At 38.2% G+C, this 15,365-nt stretch overlaps 1 protein-coding gene across 1 annotated transcript in view; it reads right to left on the bottom strand.

Annotated features, from left to right (window-relative positions):
- Positions 1-12,656, bottom strand: part of LOC144980255 (dipeptidyl peptidase 2-like) — a 17,200-nt gene extending 4,544 nt beyond the window's left edge. Inside the window, exons 1-9 of the mRNA XM_078927878.1 lie at positions 12,370-12,656; positions 9,611-9,750; positions 8,187-8,350; positions 6,509-6,644; positions 5,668-5,755; positions 3,942-4,108; positions 2,881-2,941; positions 987-1,105; positions 261-573 (exon numbers count right to left, since the gene is read on the bottom strand). Coding sequence (XP_078784004.1) covers positions 261-573; positions 987-1,105; positions 2,881-2,941; positions 3,942-4,108; positions 5,668-5,755; positions 6,509-6,644; positions 8,187-8,350; positions 9,611-9,750; positions 12,370-12,559 — 1,378 coding nt within the window. The 5' untranslated portion in view covers positions 12,560-12,656. The remainder of the gene's footprint in view (positions 1-260; positions 574-986; positions 1,106-2,880; positions 2,942-3,941; positions 4,109-5,667; positions 5,756-6,508; positions 6,645-8,186; positions 8,351-9,610; positions 9,751-12,369) is intronic.
- Between the last annotated feature and the right edge of the window lie 2,709 nt (positions 12,657-15,365).

The raw sequence follows: 15,365 nt of genomic DNA on the forward strand, positions 1-15,365 counted from the left end.
AAGAAGAAGAAGAGAGAAAGAAGAAGAAGAAGAAGAAGAAGAAGAAGAAGAAGAAAGAGCCTTTTTCAATGAGTCAACTAAGCGCCGGCCAGAGCGAGACTCGAACCCAGGACTTTCCGATAGCAGAACTTGAACCCAGGACCTTCCAATCTAGAGACAAGTGTCATACCACTAGACCACATAGTCGCAGTAAGACACAGTCACTGTACAAATGATTTAGAGATGAATATAAAATCATCTTTCCCAGAATAACACTGTACCATGCACGTATTGTAGTTGTTTGGCTGTGTGGGAAGGGAGATGTTTGGCTGTGTGGGAAGGGAGTTGTTTGGCTGTGTGGGAAGGGAGTTGTTTGGCTGTGTGGGAAGGGAGATGTTTGGCTGTGTGGGAAGGGAGTTGTTTGGCTGTGTGGGAAGGGAGTTGTTTGGCTGTGTGGGAAGGGAGATGTTTGGCTGTGTGGGAAGGGAGTGTTTGGCTGTGTGGGAAGGAGAGTTTGTTTGGCTGTGTGGGAAGGGAGTTGTTTGGCTGTGTGGGAAGGGAGTTGTTTGGCTGTGTGGGAAGGGAGTTGTTCAGCTGTCAGTGATTATGTTAGAGTTCTTGGAAATTATAGTTACACATTTTGTGTTGTGTCATGTTTTGCATGGGAGTATGAAAAAAACATGCTCAAAACGCATTACAAGGGGTCCCAAGCCAACAGCAACACTTAACAAGTACGACAAGACAATAACGCCTCTTAGGCAATGTTATAATAATTTTTCAGACAGAGACAATGTTATTCATGGTCAGGTATTTATTCTACACCTGAGTATGGTGAGAAAATGTGAGTAAAGAGCCTCTTCCAAGAACACAACTATGCACTACTCAAAGCAGGAATCAAACTCTAGACTTTCCAGTTGGAAGGAGAGTGTTATACCACACAAGACCACCACATAACTACACTAAAAGCCCTGACAAAACAAGTGGCTTCTTTATGGTACTATCTGTACCTGGAAGTCCCAAGCAATGGCGTCTGGGCCAACGCCACAACCGGTCGGGTCAGCACATGGAATGTACTCATCGGTGACGTTGAAACACCTCAGACTTTTGGTGCCGTTGTAGTAAACACCTGGAAAAAGAAAATAAATTATTCATAAAATGTGTAACTTTATGGTCTAGTGGATCGGCTGAGTAGTGCATAGTTGAGTCCTGATATTCTCTGACCGTTCTCAGGTGTAGGACAGGGGCCTGGCCAATAACAGCGTTGTGTCTGTCCGAAGAAAACAATTGTAATTTCGCCTGGCAGGCATTATGTCTCGTCCTCATGTTAAGTGTTGCTGTTGGCTTGGGGAAACTTGTAAAGCGCTTTGAACAATCATGTTTTGGCATCTGCTAACCCAAATTGTTATGCGCTCGTTGTTGATTGGAAATAATTTCAAGAGACAGACAGAGAGAGAGAGAGAGAGAGAGAGAGAGAGAGAGAGAGAGAGAGAGAGAGGGAGAGAGAGAGAGGGAGGAGAAAGAGAGGAATAGAGAAGGAAGAGAGATAGAGAGAGTGATTGAGTGCGTGTGTGTGTGTGTGTGTGAGAGAGAGAGAGAGAGAGAGAGAGAGAGGGGGGGGGGAATAGAGAAAAGAGATAGAGGAAGAGAGTGATTGATGCGTTTGTATGTGTGTGAGAGAGATAAAGAGAGAGACAGAGCGAGAGAGAAAGAGAGAGAGAGAGACAGAGAGAGATAAAGGCAGAGAGAGAGGGGGGAGTGTGAAAAGGGGGAATGTTGTGAGAGAGAATAGGTCAGAATAAATGTATTGAAAGAGGAGGGAGTGGTACAAGTGAGTAACTTTGTCAAGTTCTTGGATGTGGATACATTTGCAATCAGTCTTAATCTCAATGCATTAAAACATTATCATGTTTGTTTGTTTCCTGTTGTATTAATTTGTAAAAGATGTCTGTGTGAATTGTCAAGTAAATTTATTATGAGCATCCTACTATTATAAGATTCACACATTTCTATACTTAATTTGTTCAAGCAATATAAACCACTGAAAATTTTCCATTTTGTTGACAATAAATATTTATTTATTACTATTACCATTAAAACAAAAATGTGTTGTTATTTTAGCTCTAGCCATTGCTCCATGATAAGGTAATCATGACTCAATCGTTTCCCCTGGCCATTGCTCCATGATAAGGTAACCATGACTCGAACGTTTCCCCTAGCCATTGCTCCATGATAAGGTAATCATGACTCGATCGTTTCCCCTGGCCATTGCTCCATGATAAGGTAATCATGACTCGATCGTTTCCCCTGGCCATTGCTCCATGATAAGGTAACCATGACTCGATCGTTTCCCCTAGCCATTGCTCCATGATAAGGTAATCATGACTCGATCGTTTCCCCTAGCCATTGCTCCATGATAAGGTAACCATGACTCGAACGTTTCCCCTAGCCATTGCTCCATGATAAGGTAACCATGACTCGATCGTTTCCCCTGGCCATTGCTCCATGATAAGGTAACCATGACTCGATCGTTTCCCCTGGCCATTGCTCCATGATAAGGTAATCATGACTCGATCGTTTCCCCTGGCCATTGCTCCATGATAAGGTAATCATGACTCAATCGTTTCCCTGGCCATTGCTCCATGATAAGGTAATCATGACACGATCGTTTCCCTGGCCATTGCTCCATGATAAGGTAATCATGACTCGATCGTTTCCCTGGCCATTGCTCCATGATAAGGAAATCATGACTCGATCGTTTCCCCTGGCCATTGCTCCATGATAAGGTAATCATGACTCGATCGTTTCCCCTGGCCATTGCTCCATGATAAGGTAATCATGACTCAATCGTTTCCCCTAGCCCTACACTTGTATCACCCCGAAGTGAAATAGATGAGAACTTACCCAATAAATTAGCCAGACCGTTGAGTGGGTTATGGGCCGTAGTCAGCTCATGACATGCCGTCTGTAGAACAGTGACATTGTCATAAATAGATAAATCATGATAACAATCATATTTGGACAGCACTCATAACAATAAAATCATGGTTTCTGTATCAGGAGGAAGGAGAAGATGAAGAAGAAGAAGAAGAAAAAGAAGGAGGAGGAGAAGAAGAAGAAGAAGAAGAAGAAGAAGAAGAAGAAGAAGAAGAAGAAGAAGAAGAAGAAGAAGAAGAAGAAGAAGACGAAGACGAAGAAGAAGAAGAAGGAAGAAGAGAAGAAGAAGAAGAAGAGAAGAAGAAGAAGAAGAAGAAGAAGAAGAAGAAGAAGAAGGAAGAAGAAGAAGAAGAAGAAGAAGAAGAAGAAGAAGAAGAAGAAAGAAGAAGAAAAGAAAAGAAGAAAAAGAATAAGAAGAAGAAGAAAAAGAAGAAGAAGAGAAGAAGAAGAGAAGAAGAAGAAGAAGAAAGAGGAAGAGAGAGGAAGGAGAAGAGAAGAAAAAGAGAGAAGAAGAAGAAGAGAAGAAGAGAGAAAGAAGAAGAAGAAGAAGAAGAAGAAGAAGAAGAAAGAAGAAGAAGAAGAAGAGAGAAGAAGAAGAGAAGAAGAAGAAGAAGAAAAAGAAGGAGAGGAAGAGAGAAGAGAAGAGGAGGAGGAGAGGAGAAGGAGGAGGAGAAGAGAGGAGGAAGAGGAGGAGAAGGAGGAAGAGAGAAGGAGAAGAAGAAGAAGAAGAAGAAGAAGAAGAAGAAGAAGAAGAAGAAGAAGAAGAAGAAGAAGAAGAAGAAGAAGAAGAAGAAGAAGAAGAAGAAGAAGAAGAAAAAGAAGAAGAAGAAGAAGAAGGAAAAGAAGAAGATGAAGATGACGAAGAAGGAGGAGGAGGAGAAAGAGAAGAATCAAAACATGTGAAAAATGAAATATGTGTGAAGTTACTTTTGCACATGACGCATTGATGGGTTGTCAATGAATATTATATGTATTGTTTGTCATTCTATTGTGTATATAAGTATAGAAGAAAAAGTCAACACACTTACTTTAATAGGAAAAGCAGGCAAATGTCCCTGGAACTCTGTGGGGTAGGGATAATTCAGCATAGACAGCATGACAAAGCCGTTACGCATCCAGCCTAAGAAGCGATCATATTGTTGGTCGTCTTTTATTTCATCACAAAGACTGAAATATCTAGAAATAGCTTTATAACCTGAATAGGAGAGAAAAACAATCAATGTTGTGTTTTGGAGTAACTAAATATTTCGTGAAATATCTATAACTTTTTACAGTGGCAATTTACAAGAACAGGAACGGATCCAGCTATTTAATCATGCTGGGTAGAAAGGAGGAATCAGAAAAAAATCTTGACTTTAGTCATAATCGATATTGGTCTCTTTACTTGTGATGCGAGTCCTCTACCAACTGAGCCATCAGGACCCCTTTGATAGGTCAAGATGACCCCCCATATTGTTATGAAAACTCAAACCTGAGATCATTATTCAGACTTTGGTTCAAGTCTTTTATTGTAATATCACTTAACATGTCATGTCCAGTACTACATGTTAAATGTTGCTGTTGGCCAGGGACCCCTTGTAAAACGCTTTGAGCACGTTTAGTGGATATTGTGCTATATAAAAGCTGATTTTTAAAACTTGTTTTTTTCAATGACAAGTTGGAGATTTTATTTCAACCTATTCAGACATGCCTATTACCTACTATTACTTGAGCTTCATATATCCCAATGTCCACTAAACGTGCTCAAAGCGCTTTAGAAAGGGTACCTGACCAACAGCAACACAAGACATGATGACTGTTATACGATATCACAATTTTGTCCAACAGAGGCAATGCTGTTAACATACAGGTACTCATTTTACACCCGAGTTTGGTGAGAAAGTGAGAAAAGAGACTTTTCTAAGAACTTAACTATGCGCTGAGCGAGGTTTGAACCCAGGAACTTCTGATCCAAAAGCGAATGTCATACCACAAGACCACATAACCGCACGAACCATACAACAAATTTGGGCTCCAACCTGAGATCAATATAAAGATCTTTCATTCAATCAAACTTATTGAAAATGATGTTCTGGTGCCAGAGCTAGTACACAAAGGGGTTTAAAGCATCATTCAAATGTATTGAAGATAATTTGGTCATTGATAAAGGTAGCCATAATGTCTACTATTTGTGGATTTGTGGTCTTGTGGTATGACACTTGCTTTCGGATCAGAAAGTCCTTGGTTCGAGCCTAGTTTGGTGCACAGTTGAGTCCTTGGAAAAGGCTCTTTACTCACATTTTGTCACCACCTTACTCAGGTCTAAAATGAGGACCTGGCTAGTAACAGTGTTGTCTCTCTGTCAGAAAAAAATTGTTATATCGCCTAACAGGTGTCAGGTCTTGTTCTACTTGTTACCTGCTACTGTTGGTCAGGGACCCCTTGTAAAGCGCTTTGAGCCTGTTTAGTGGATATTGCACTATATAAAAACAAGCTCCAGTTTGTTTGTTTTTTTACCTCTGGAAACTACGAATCTTTAATTTAAAGTAGGCAGGTCTGCCTTGAACTTTGAGATTTTTATATGACGTAATATCCACTAAACGTGCTCAAAGTGCACAAAGCCTCGAACCCAGGACCTTCCAATCTATAAGCGAGTGTCACACCACTAGACCACATAGCCACAGGTCTGCCTATCGATATCTGAATCAAAAGCTTTGTGCCCAAAATAAAAGAGTACCTGATCAGACTTGATAAGACAAGAAATGTCTGGCTTACCCTTGGTTTTATCCTTGACCATCATTTTGATGACGTTGAAGACTCGGACAGCCAGACTCTGACAAAGTGAATCGACATCTTTAAAATCCTGTCAAATGAAATGTTTAAAAGTTGAGAGAAAAAAATGATATTATGTCAGTGAGAGGATTTGTCCCTGTAGATCACGCTGAAAATCAAGAGAAGATAACAAGACATCTACGAGGATTCCGAAATAATGAACAAAAAGTTACTTTTTCCTGCAACAAATTTTTCAGTCCAACGTCGCATCCTTAACTGAATATGATTGATTCCAGCTGTTAGGTAGTGACTGCTGTATAAACTATAATGAATGGGAAATAACTGCGTAATTGTTATGGTACTTGTAGTAATGACAGAGTTATGTCCCATGTATTGTTACCTAGTCTTGAAGAGTGAAAGCCCCTTGTTTGTTCTTATCATAGAACTTCCTTCCTGTTGTTTGTTGTTGTCCATGATGGAGTTACTGGACATGTAATAAAATGACCACTAGACAACTCAATGATATCATCTGTTTTTACAATCATCTTTATAGGGGTGAATATTAATTCAGAAAAGTGAGTGGATCAGGCACTTATGTTGATAAAAACAAGAAATGAAGTGAGTAGAAAAGTACCAAAAGACAATAGAGAAAACATAAAAACTTTGCGGTGATGAGGACTCGAACCCACAACCTTACTGTTACGACAACTCTGCCTGGCAGAGGAGAGGGTAGCGCCACTGTCAGAGATATCCACCACTCCCATCACCGTGAGGTTTTTTTATTCTCTATCGTCTTCTGGCACTTTTCTACTCATTTCATTCCTTGTAATCTACATACACTAACCTTGGTGACTTTGGAGAAAAAGAAATTCCTGTCAAAGTTTGGATCCAGCATGTAGATGGGGGCACTGGAAGCCAGACTCCCATGGACAATGTTAGGGTGGATGAATCTCATGTAGGCTGCCAGCATGCCTCCGTAGCTGAGGATTTTAGGATCAAATACATTCCATATGATGATGATGATGATGACGATGGAGATGATGGTGGAGGACATCATTATTATCATTATCATTATTACTATCATTATTATTATTATTATTATTATTATTATTATTATTATTATCATTTTTATTATTATTAGTATCATCATCATCATAATTATCATCATCATTATCATTAACAAAATAATCTGTATATTCAAATGGTTAAGTTTTTAGGTACAGAGGCAATCCAGCCTCTATGAAGCAAGTAAGACGAATGGCTAGGTCTGGATTGAACATTAACACTGGTCATAGGCAATGAATGAAATTCACAGAAATATCTTGGATAGAAAAATAACCTTTGGCTGGATGGAGGAGGTCACAATGTTAATCAACTCATCCTAACGGTGAATGTATTACCTTAATGGTATCTGTAACAAATGTAGGAAAAGAAAAAAAGTATGGTCTCGTAGTATGACAATCACCTTCAGACCAAAAGGTCCAGGGTTTGAGTTCCATTCTGAGAGGTGTATAGTTGAGTCCCTGGGAAAAGCTCTTTACTCACATTCTCCCACCGTACTCAAGTGTAAAATGAGTACTGGTTCTTAACAATATTGTCACTATCAGAAAAAAATAAATTTCAACACTTCCTAATAGGTGTCATGTCTTGTCCTACAGGCTAAATGTTGCTGTTGGCATTGGACCCTTTGTAATGCACTTTGAGCATGTTTAGTCGATATTGTTATAGATAAATGCTCAAGTTATTTAATGAGCATTTTTATTTTACTCGCTTAGGTTAGCACGATTCATTTCTAATTGGCAAGTATCATCATTATTATATCATCATCATATTGTTGGTGTCTTTTTTTTATTTCTTGTACACCGGAGCTTGTAAAGCGCTTTGAGCACGTTTAGTGGAAATTGCACCAGATAAAAAGCTCAAATCTCAAGTTCCAATCAAGCAGCACTGTCTTATTGTTATCATTACTGTCAATAATACTAATAAATTGCATTTGTATAACGCCTTTCCCCAATTTCAACAGGCTCTAGGCACTTTACATTCCTTACAATAAATAAAGAGATACGATGTCAAATAAAAACATAGCAATTTCAATGTCTTACATAGCAATAGACATTACACTTTACACACATGATAGGTAGAAACTGAATTTACAAAATAGAAATAATGAGACAGAAATGTGAGTTTTTAATTTAGACTTGAAACTGAAAGCTGATAATGAATCAGCACTTTTAATAATCTGGGAGGGGAGCGTTCCAAAAAATGGAGTGCCGAAAATCATTATTTTTATATCATCATTATTACTCTTGCTGTTGTTAACCATGGATATAAATAATAAAGTGAAGTTGAATGTAAGCTTCAATTTAATTACAAAAACAGATCAAATGAACGTTTCCGGTTTCCCCTTTATCAACAAAACAGGATGAATGAAACACCACGTTATTATTTATTTCTTCGAGCTTCGAGCAGCAACATTTACACTTAACCATGGATATAAAATTCATTCCCAATGCATTCTATACCTTCCTCCAAATGTGATGACCTTACACTTGGTAGAGTTGTTGGCGTTTACGATGGTACGGATGAGGACAGCGTAGTCAGCCAGGGCTTGATCTATGGTCAGCAATCCCAGATAAGGCGACTTAAAACTCTCCTGACCGAATGGTAAAGAGGACCCATAGAATCTCTGTTTGACCACAGAAAATAAAGAAGAAATAAAAATAAAAGTCTATAACTATATCTAACGTAAAAGTGGTGTGTGTGTGTGTTGGGGAGGGGGGAAGGGAAGGGTTGGTAGCTCAAGAAAATGTTATTCTTCTATTTCTCTTTTTCTTTCTTTTAAAAGCTTTTTATGTCTCGGAAAGAAATCTTGTTTTATTCTAAATAGATATGCACTACTTTTGGTCACCACCCCAGCAGTATGGTATTTGCTTCGAACCCGAAATTTACCGAGTTGGAATTCCCGCCAAGCTGTGTGCCCTTGAGCAAGTTACAGAGCCCTAACTCAGTTTGCTTGTGCTGCACTGCGACTGGTGCCTGGGTCATTCTAGTCTTCCCTTGGAAAAGACCCTGAAGACAAATTCCCCAGTGGACTGAACAAAGGGAATTATATTTTAATTTTACTTTATTTTATTAACTCTCTTCTCACAGACTATTTTTGTGATTATTTCCCGAAATTCAATCCTTACTAAATATCGATTTTTAAAACTCAAACTCAAAAGCAACAAGTTCATGTTTTACATAATCTGATTAGCACAACCAATTTTACAATCCAGCACTGAAGTTTTAAAGTTTTAACAAAGATTTTCTCTTCAAATTTTGTGATAAACAAGACAAATCTGATCAAGAAAAAAAATGGTCATTGTATCGTAACAAATGTGACAATTTTCCTGTAATTGGAAAGGATAGAGTTTTTAAAAACTTGCTTGTTTGAGCTCAAAACAATGGTGGATGGAATTGATAGCAGGGCATCCCTCTTTAGGCAAGACAGGGTTGTTGTGACAACAGAGTGGTGGGTTTGAAAGTTTTTATTGCTCTCTATCACTTTTCTATGACTTTATTTCTTGGTACTATCACGATAAAAAGTACTTGTGAAAACTGTTCACTATTATGGTCACCGTTGTGTGTATCGGGGTCGAATGAGTGAGTGTCTGGTACGTGTGTGTGTAGTGTGTAGTTGGTGAGAGAGAGTTAGAATGGTCAGTATGTGAGAGGGATTGAAGATAACAGAATGTTTTGTAAAGTAAAGGCTTGAGGAAGCAAAATGTTTTATTTAATTTAAATTTGTTCTTTATAGTTAAAAGATCTGGAGTTTATTGTAATTATTCCTAATCTACAACACTATTCCTAATTCCTAATCTACAACTACAACACCTACATACAACTTATATGCTTCTGGAGTTTATTGTAATTATTCCTAATCTACACAACACTACTTACAACTTACATGCTCTGCAAAAATAACTAGAGCTTCCATCTCAGATGCCAATTCATGGATAAAGCCGGATGCCCTCCAGAATGCTTCAATAGGTCCTTCATTGCCAGTATAGACAAAAATGGGTCCAACACCCGCCTTCCAATGTTGAACTGGATAAGATAGAATTGAGAAAAGATTTATATAGAAAATAGCTCTTTTGGGAGTCTGGTGCCAATTGGTTCCAAGTCATCTTGAGGTCAAGCAATGGCCAATCCATCCTTGTCAAACCTAAGCCATTGCGTAAAATAGGTGAACAATCTTTTCAATTTTCAGTCCCCCATTTTTGGAACTCTCTCCCATCACATGTGAGATGCTCGGATTCGTTGACAACATTCAAATCTCGCTTAAAGTTTTATCTTTTTACTCATAATGTTGTAATACTATTATCATATTTTGTTTTTGTTAAATTGAATTCCATCAAACTTGTCTTACAGTAATATGTTTTGTTTTATATCACTGTAAAGCGCTTAGAGCCTGTGACAACGGGGTAAAGCGCTATATAAATGCTATTTAATATTATTATCTTCATCTATCCCATCCAAATATGTCCATGCATCACAGCAAGAGTGGAAGCTATGACTTGAGACATGCAACTCTAAATATTGCCAGCTAGATAAATAATTATCAAATCTGTGGTCCTCTGAATAATAATAACTTATTCATTTCTTTGTCATCAATTCACGAAATACTAAGGGAGACAACTCATCCTATCTGGGTTTTTACTGTAATGTAATTTATGTCTTTTGTTGTTGGTTGAGAAAGGGTTTTGAGCCTGAAACGTTGTGTGTTTGGTATTTCTTTTTTTTTTTTGAAGCTGTTATATACATATTTTTTTGTTTATTACTTTTTTATAGTAACTATTGAGTACATGACACCTCACTGTTAAGCCTGAAAAAAAGTAGAAAATGAGAGTTTGTACACAAAACGAAAACGTGTTTAGTAGTACAGCATAAGTTTGGCAAGTCAGACTTCCTCTGTATTAATCTACATTGTCAGTGCTGTCAGACAGAAACAACGCTGTTAATGGTCAGGTACTCATTTTACACCTGAGCACAGTGAGAGAATGTGAGTAAAGAGCCTTTTCCTAGAATTCAGCAATGTGCCACTCAGAGAGGGACTCAAACTCTGTATCTTCTAGTCCAAAGGCGAATGTCATACGACAAGACCACATAGCCGCACAGAAATAAACAAAAGGTGAAGAAAAAAGAACCTCTCTCCTGGTTCAGATGATTTCAGCGCCGAATTAAAAATTATTCTTCAAAGTCATTCTCCATTCCATAAATGAGTCTTCTTACGACATCAAGGAAGTTACGTTTTAAGGGTCACAAATTACTTTTTTTTCAAAGCAGATGAAAGAAAAGGCTTATTATTGTAATCTATCCCCCTCCATGACCACAACCCAACGACAAGTAGACTGAAGTCGAGAAACAGCTTCATGATGGAAGAAAGCATCAACCCTGACCGTGCAGCTGTATAGACTTTCCACATGGAGGGAGTGGGACAATCATGCAAATGAAGCTGTTGAAGATCCGAGCAAAGAACTGCCCTACGGAACTGAGCTCCCCAGGAATGAATGGGTAACACTGAACAGAGCATGGGCAAACCTCGGGAGTCCAGCTGGAAGCATGAAAAAGTGGGGGTTGGCTGAGACTGGCTTGTGTACGCATTGCCAGCAAATGTCGTTGAAGCCCTGAGTGTCAATGCTTTCAAGAATAGATTAGATGCTGTTATGGAAAGTTATGTGCATAGTGTAGAAGTGCCTCCCACCCAAAATAGCTAGGATCAAAAGATCAGTAGAGAAAGTGTAGTGTAGGCTAGCCCCTGATCACATGATCAGGAAGGGAAATGCATTAGATCAGTTGTTAACAAGACATTCAGTGACTGGAAAGACTCGGCGACAGGCCAGTGGCCTAATCAAGCGCCGTCGATAGTTTCTATTCTATTCTTTTCTGTACATGTGGATGCTCGGAGCAGACGATGGAGCACATCCTTAGAGAATGCCAGAATGGGTCCGGTCCAGCTGCACTTATCATGAGTCTGCTCCCCAGATGCTGTGGAATGGGTTCAGTGTTGGAGCGACAAGCTATGATGATAATGATTGTAATCTATCTGTAGATGAAATTGTTATGGCTTAGACTTTAGATCCTAAGATAGGAAGAAACAAACCTATTTACTCAGCCTGCACCAGTGTTGAGATTATATTCACCCTGATATTTCAAAAAGAGACGATTTTATTTTCTTTGGAGAATTGGGGGGCTCTTTTTTTTTAATCTGTTGAAATTTTATACAACCGACTTGACAGCACCTTTGAAAAAAAGCTGCAAAGAAAGCTGAAATGGGTAAGTTTTTAAATACAATTAAGTTTCTTTGCGCGCGCGTGTGTGTGTGTATGTGTGCTTTGCATGTCACGGTTTTAAAATATAGGTATGTTTGTACACCACATTTAGGTACATGAGTACATTTAAGTTGAAATACTATCTTTACCAGTGTATCATTATTGTAATCGTTAATCAATAGATTTATGGCATTACTAATAATATTAAGGGCATTCAAGGGATTTTATATGTTATGTTATGACAGATTTCCCATTACGGTGAAAGAAAAAATTTCTCATGATTTGCTGGGGTTTCGTTTGAATCAAGTAAAAGAAAAAGAAAGAAAAAACCGAAAAAAAAATCAAAATATTCTCATAATTTGTTCACGACAGATCTCAAGGTCGTGATTCTTACCGTTATACAGGAATTTCTGTTTGAAAGTACGGTCTCCATAGCTCATTTCATTGAAATGATCGATGTACTGGTTGAAGTGCCCAACTTGGTATGGAGTTGTATGATCACGTAGAACATATGTTTGGTTTATATTGCAATTGCAAAAGAGGGGAATTGATAGCAAACATGCAAGAACAAAGAGCACGGCCATGTTTGAAACACCGAGACTTTTCTTTGACCGAGTGTGATTTCTTTTTAACTTTAGATAAGTCAACAAAGAAACGACGGGTTTCTAGTCCGAGGTTCGTCACAAGATCATTCGAAAGAGGTGTGTCCGGTCACATGATTTTGTCTTGCTTCATCAATTAGGAGTCACGTGATTTAATCCCCACTAGCAGACGACAAACATTGCCATTTCGAAGAAATGTTTTGACTGAATCCTCGTCACCCAGTGTTGAATATTTTCACGCCGGACTGAAAGCCAGAAAATACTTGTTCTATAAAAGATTTGGTTGACACAATTAAAAAAAAAGTTTTCCCCTTAGGTTTTTTGTTCTAAAAAAAAAAAACCTCATAAGATACAAAGGTAAGTTGTCACTTCTGAGGCCGACTTGATCCATAGGTCGAGTCAGTATAAAATAAAATTTTCAAGTTAAGAAAAATTACAGGTCTTTTCTTCAATGCTAAATGGATTTGTTTTACCGACAAAACGTGCTCTTTAAGAGCGTAACTGTGAAAATGATCTAGCGCAGATGTGGGGTGAGAAAATTGATTCGAAATTCCTAACTTTAAAAGTAAACTTTCTTTTGAGTTTTGAGGTACCCTAGCCTGTTCCTTCTTACATTCGTGCAGGAAATCCCTCTTGGCTGCGGGGGGTTAAATTGGCTCCAGGACTCTAGGTATCAACTCTCTCTCCCCCCCCCCCCCCCTCCCTTTCCATTACACTTCCTCTTTTTAGTTTAACTTCTTATATCTAGCCCTTATTTACGAGGGTTGGTCCATATTATAAAAGGTAACTCAAGACGTAACTCCGAAAGTTTTATGTATGACGAATGTATCTAGAGATCTATAAGTCAACTTTAACATTGTTTTCTATTCCTCTGTGCAATTTTCATGTTGTTCGATGTATTTTCCCATCGCAAAAGGAGGGCAAATAAACATCTTAAAAAGTAGTCTACTACTCTCTACCGCATAAATCAGTTCATTTTTTTCATCGTCATCACCATCATAAACGTCATCATCATCATCATCATCATCATCATCATCATCATCATCATCATCATTGCTGTGAGTTTCTTCGCCAAGCGTACAGCATCTATTGGCACTTCAGAACTTTTCGCGTCTCTATACTAGATGATGTGCGCTTGGCTAAGAAACTCACAACATTGCCATCCGGAAATAGAACGGACAAACGCAAAACTGGGTGTACTCTTAAACGTTTATTGTCTGGTTAATACTGTTTAGTGAGAATTACTCGTAAACATGATGGCAAAAAAAAACAATAGCAAAGACCTGAGTGCCGTCAGCTTCGTTCTATCTAATAACGTTAAAGGTTACACATATTTTGTATTGGTCCGTTGTATTTCCGGATTGCAATGTTGTGAGATTCTTAGCCAAACTCACGACATCTATATATACCGATATCTCTCCGCCTTGGGCTATGCCTCATCTTTGACATGTTGTCTCTCCAAACCCATTATTTTTTCTTATCGATATATTCCTTCTCTCATTCACATTGTTTATCACATTATGAATCATTACAAGGCATGTTAGTAATAGTACAACAACATTACAATATCATCATTTAATATTCATATTATCTCTTTACCCATGGCTATGCCTCATCGCCAGCTCCACCGCCACCAGCGACTCGCCATCTGTGATATTATGTCATTTATTCTCCAAACCCATTATCTCTTCTTGATCGAAACCGTCTTTCTCTCATTCACCTGGTTCATCAGCCTGACATCCCTCTCCCTTCATGTCAAGAAAGACTTTCTGTTCTTCAACTCTCTGGAAAGTGAGAAATTCACCTCACGGCGATCGGACACGATACCACTCCCCGTTTGTAACATGGACTTTGATCATCATTTTTCCAATTGTATCATGAATTCAAATTCATATCCACATTCAAATTCATATCTCGATGGAGAAGCAGCAAGGATGCAAAATGGATTATATTGCGTCTGCTCATTTTCAAATGACGAAGGATTTTATATTATTTCGCCTGGGCTTGGTGAAAGGGGACACGAAAAACATTGTCTATTCAACGTTAGAGAATGTGTTTCAACCTGTGAAATCTGTTATTTTTATCATATATTATATCAACTATTGGCCACTTTGAGAGGTTTAGTCATGGAGGAAAGTCGTAATCATAATCTGTTACATAATATAACGACAGCCTCCATTCTACATGAGGCAAATGGATTTGAAAACACCTTTTTGGCAAGCAATTATGATTTTCACTTATTGTCTATTTTTACCACAAGATGATGATATGTTCATATAATTTGTTCTCTTGTTCATTTTCCATTTCGTGTCATAGACCTTTATTCAATTGTTGACATTTATTCTGAATGTATGTTTTCAATTCCTGTCCAAGTTCTCAGTTGAATCAATTAAAGTACACAGTAAATATACCTCTCTCAGATTTATAAAACTTGATGTTGAAATGTTAAAATGGTTCCCTACCTCTTCAAACTGGTATTAAATTTGAATGAAATAGAATCTGAGATTGAATACGAGGTCCCAACTTCGTGAGCATATTTGCAGGTCTGATAATCGAACGCAATAATGGGCCAGATTAAACATTATTATGTAATGGGTGATGTTTAGCGTTAGTTTGAGAGTATTTCCATAAAAACCATGAGACCATAACAATTTGGGTTACCAGACCTGCAAATTAGTATACATTGGGTCACCAAGATGAGGCTTGGGTTTATTTGAAATATGACCAGCATTGTCGATCTTGTATCATGTCTGAATGGACTAGATAAAAAACATGGAGTCAGATTATC

Source organism: Berghia stephanieae, chromosome 9 (genome assembly GCF_034508935.2).
Source record: "Berghia stephanieae isolate SIO BIC M18660-M18661 chromosome 9, UCSD_Bste_1.3, whole genome shotgun sequence".
Taxonomy (NCBI): domain Eukaryota; kingdom Metazoa; phylum Mollusca; class Gastropoda; order Nudibranchia; family Aeolidiidae; genus Berghia; species Berghia stephanieae.